Source organism: Indicator indicator, chromosome 15 (assembly GCF_027791375.1).
Source record: "Indicator indicator isolate 239-I01 chromosome 15, UM_Iind_1.1, whole genome shotgun sequence".
Classification (NCBI taxonomy): Eukaryota; Metazoa; Chordata; class Aves; order Piciformes; family Indicatoridae; genus Indicator; species Indicator indicator.
Genome location: NC_072024.1, coordinates 18,487,401 through 18,491,665, shown reverse-complemented (window position 1 = coordinate 18,491,665; position 4,265 = coordinate 18,487,401). Strand labels below are relative to the sequence as shown.

Genomic DNA, 4,265 nt, shown 5'->3' with positions numbered 1-4,265 from the left:
GCGAGGGATGGCCTGAGCAGCTGTGAGACCCGAGTGCGGAGCGGGGCAGGGCGGGCGGCCGGGGAGGCCGCGCCCCGGCGCTTTGTGTGCCGGTCTTGGACAAAGGCGGCACTGCGCCGGCACCTCAGGGAGCGGCGGCGGCACGGAGCGCGAGGGGGAGCGGCGAGGAGAACCGGGAGTGAGAGAGAGTTGCCTGGGACTAGGACCAGGACCAGGACCAGGAGCGAAGGAGAGCTGTGGGGAGGACCAGAACTGGGAGCAAGGCGGGAGCCTTCTGGGACTAGTACCGGGGGTGAAGGGGAGCGACCGGGAGCGAGGGAGAGCCACTTGGAATCAGGATTAGGAGCGAGGAGTAGTGGGCCTAGGACGGGGGAGCAAAGGGAAGCCGCTTAGGATCAGAGTTCCCGGGAACCAGCCCCTCCGGGGTGGCTCTGCCTGCACCCTCCCGAGACCTTTCCTCTCTGAGCGAGGATTTGAGGCAGGTTTTGCCTTTTGGGGGGCGGGCAGAGCCGCCTCCCTGCCTGTACACCGTGCTGACCACCCTCTCCCTGCTGCCCCAGGCCCCCGTCGGGCAGGATGCGTGGGGGCTGCAGAGCGGCGGTGGCCGTGCCCTGGTTGGCCCTGCTGGCCCTGGCCCGGCAGCCCCCTGAGAAGCCAGCAGCAGCCCCGGTGCTCACCCGTCGGCCCTTCCTGGTGGCCTGGAATGTGCCCACCCAGGACTGCAAGCCCCGCTTCCAGGTGTCCCTCGACTTCAGCCTTTTTGACCTGCATGCCTCACCTAATGAGGGCTTTGTGGGGCAGAACCTCACCATCTTCTACAAGGAGCGCCTGGGGCTCTACCCCTATTACAACAGCCAGCGTGTGGCCATCAATGGTGGTGTCCCCCAAAAGAGCAGCCTCTCTGAGCACCTTGCCCGCCTCCATGTGGGCATCAGCAAGTACATTCGTTCGTCTGCTATGGAGGGGCTAGCCATCATTGACTGGGAGGAGTGGCGACCCATCTGGGCTCGAAACTGGAAGCCCAAGGACATCTACCGGGAGGAATCACAGCGATTAGTGTACCAGCGACAGCCCGACTGGTCCCCTGAGGAGGTGAACAAGCAGGCAGTGTTTGAGTTCGAGTCAGCTGCCCGGCAGTTTATGGTGAACACCCTGCGTGTGGCCAAGAGCTTCCGACCCAAGCAACTCTGGGGGTTCTACCTCTTCCCTGACTGCTACAACCATGACTACAGCAAGAACAAGGAGAGCTACACTGGGCAGTGTCCAGATGTGGAGAAGACACGTAATGACCAGCTGGCATGGCTCTGGAGGGAGAGCATGGCCCTCTATCCCTCCATCTACCTCGACGTACTCCTAGCCTCCACTCCAAACAGCCGCAAGTTTGTGCGGGCACGGGTGATGGAGGCCATGCGCATCTCACAGCAGCACCATGATGGCTACTCCCTGCCCGTCTTCGTCTACACCAGGCCCACCTACATCCGCAAGATGGACCTACTCAGCCAGGTAGGGCTGTGCCACTGGGATATCCTCATCCCAAGCCTCAGGTATCTGAGCTTAGGTCAGATGAAGTGGTCCCAGGAGCAGGATGGCTCTGGAGGCTGGTGTCCACCTTCGCAGTATTACTGGCACTCCATGGTTTGGCTGTCTGTGGGGAAGCAGCACTCTGGCATGGGTCTGGCCCTGGGAGGGGTGCCCAGCAATGCCTCCTTCCAAAGGGAGGGTCATGGTGTGAGGACCCCTAGCTCTTACTTCCTCTGTGTGTGGGTGATGGTGGTGCTTACGAGCAAGGCCATGTGGCAGCAGGACTGGCACCAGTGATCACCATCACCAAGGAGGTGCTATGGGACTCCTTTGTCCCAGCATCCAGGAGCCCAGGCTACATGACCTAACAGCCCCTTGCAGAGCGTTGCATTAGCCTCCAAAGAGGAGGGCAGTGGTGGGGAGCTTTGTCCAGAAGGAGGTGGGGCAGTCCCCTCTTCCTCATGGCCTAGAGCAGAAAATAAATTTTGCTTCCCAGACCCCGCTAGTGGACTCTTCGGGGTGCACCATGGTGGGTTGGTGGGTGCTGTAATCTGTTAGCACTAACTGGGCTCTGTCCCTGCAGCTGGACCTGATTTCCACCATCGGTGAGAGTGCAGCACTGGGTGCAGCTGGGGCCATTTTCTGGGGTGATGCAGACTACACCAAAAACCGGGTAGGTTTGAGTTCAATGTGTTTCTGGAGGTGGGGGGTCATCTCCCCTCAGAGCAGGACCAGTGGCTTGAAGCTCAAGGGTCCTCTCCATCTGCAGTGCTTCCCCCCTGGGACATCCTAACATGCCTGCCTTCCCTCAGGACTCATGCCAAGTCATCAAGAACTACCTGGAGGGGGACCTGGGCCGCTACATAGCAAATGTCACAACAGCAGCGCAACTCTGCAGCACAACACTGTGCCAGGGCAGGGGCCGCTGCATGCGCCGGGACAGCACTGCTGATGTCTTCCTCCACCTCAACTCCACCAGCTTCCAGCTGCGGCGCCGGGATGGAGACCACCCCCAGTACCCCCTCTTCTGGGCTGAGGGCCAGCTGTCTCCTGCCGACACCCTCTTCTTACGGACCCACTTCCACTGCCACTGCTACCAGGGCTGGCAGGGCAGTGGCTGCCAAGTGCCTGCTGGCCCCCACAGTGATGCTCCTGGCCCTCTGGCACCACTGGGACTTGGGATGCTGTTGCTGTTAGCAAGCTGGCACTAACCTCTCCCGGGACTGAGCTGCCCCCCTGCCCCACACCTTTCTGTCATGGTGTAGGAGACATTTAAAATCTCTCTACCTTGCCTGTGAGGCAGCTTCTTATGGGGGGCTGTCCCTCACTGTGGCAGGACAGCTGTGTAGCTGCCCCACTTCTATCCTTCCTGCTGTGGCAGGTGCCCCCCATGGGGATTGGGGAGGGTGGGAAGTGGCTCTCTCCTGTTGTAAGGAGAGGGATGGGGCATGCGGGCAGGGACTGGGTACTGTATGGTGCTGAGCCCTCTTATGCTGCCCAACAGTGAAGTGCTTTACCTCAAATAAAGCTGGGTGCAGTGTGACCAGGATGTAGGCTGATTTGGGGTGGGGGTGGCACTGGTCACCTTGTTCCTGAAGTCCAGTCACATATGGGGTGTTCCTAGGCTGAGGAGGGGGTGTGCTGCTGCGGGGCTTGGAGCTTCCCTCGGGGTCTGCTGTCGCAGCCGATGGCAACCGCGGATTGTAGCCGCGGCCGGGCCACCCACGTGGAGGCTGTCGCAGGCCCATCGGCGAGCTGCTGCGGCTCCGCCTCTCCCCATAGCCCCAGCTCCGAACCGCCCCGGCCCCGCCTCTTGCCTGGGGCACGCGCGGTGGCGGTGCGTGGAGCTTGGTCTCGGGGGGGGCTTTGGGTTGAGCGCCCGCGGGACTAGGACAGCCTCGTGGGGACAGTGTTCTGTGCACCATTGCGCGGGGTTGGGACCGCCCTGTGGGGGCCCGGACTCCCTATGCTGCGAGTGTCCCCGAGCTACGGCGTCCCTCTCACTGCCCCATCCTTGGAGGGTTCGTGAGCACGGCACGTTCCTGCGGTGGCACAGCCACCTTCGGGCCAGCGCCCTTCGGCTGCTGTACGCGGCCCCAGACGCTGTTTCCACGTGTGCATGTCCCTAGTTGTGCCATCCTTCGTTTCCTGTCTCCGCGGATGCGTGTCCTCAAGCTGTGCCCTCCTGTGGGTGCTGTCCTGTGCCATGAGTGTACCCAGACCATGAGCTCCTGTGGCTGCTCTCCCCGTGTGTGTCCCTAGACGATGTCTTCGGGTCCTGTACCACCACTGTACCCCACGCTGCGTCCTGCTGATGCTGTTCGTTTCCGTGAGCTTTCCCTCAGCCAACGCCCTCCTCCTGTCCGAGGACCGACGCTCTCCACTCGCCCAGCTGCGCCTGCCCGGTGCAGCCCATGTGCGTCCCCGTGTCTTTGCCCTCCCCCGCCCCCATCTGTTTGTCTTTCCAGCCCAGCTCAGCGCTGGCCAGTCACTGGTCGCCGGGTGTTGACTCCGCGCGTTCGTCCCCGGCCCACCACCGCCGGCTCTTGTCCTCCCTTCCGGGACGCTGTGCTGGGCTCCAGCAGCTGATAACTTCGGACACTTTACGTGAGAAGGTAGGGGAGGTGATCCTGGGTGACTGGTATCACTCAGGAACGAGTGGATTCATGCCAGCCCCAGCTTGGGCTGGGAGCAAAAGTATCAAGATCTGCCCAGGTCTCAGCCCATCTCAGCTCTTCCCAGTC

General features: G+C 62.1%; 1 protein-coding gene across 1 annotated transcript; it reads left to right on the top strand.

The window, feature by feature from the left end:
* Window positions 1-2,918, top strand: HYAL2 (hyaluronidase 2). The gene is made up of 4 exons (XM_054387272.1): window positions 1-22; window positions 561-1,503; window positions 2,105-2,194; window positions 2,334-2,918. The coding sequence occupies exons 2-4, from the start codon at window positions 577-579 to the stop codon at window positions 2,730-2,732; spliced, it is 1,416 nt and encodes a 471-aa protein (XP_054243247.1). The 5' UTR covers window positions 1-22; window positions 561-576; the 3' UTR covers window positions 2,733-2,918.
* Window positions 2,919-4,265: the final 1,347 nt, after the last annotated feature.

What these genes read in the sequence shown, in the direction of transcription:
- HYAL2 (XM_054387272.1), top strand. Translation starts at nt 577, where the DNA reads ATGCGTGGGGGCTGCAGAGCGGCGGTGGCCGTGCCCTGGTTGGCCCTG. An exon ending in AGATGGACCTACTCAGCCAG is followed by an intron (nt 1,504 to 2,104) that starts GTAGGGCTGTGC and finishes CTGTCCCTGCAG; the next exon opens with CTGGACCTGATTTCCACCAT. An exon ending in CAGACTACACCAAAAACCGG is followed by an intron (nt 2,195 to 2,333) that starts GTAGGTTTGAGT and finishes GCCTTCCCTCAG; the next exon opens with GACTCATGCCAAGTCATCAA.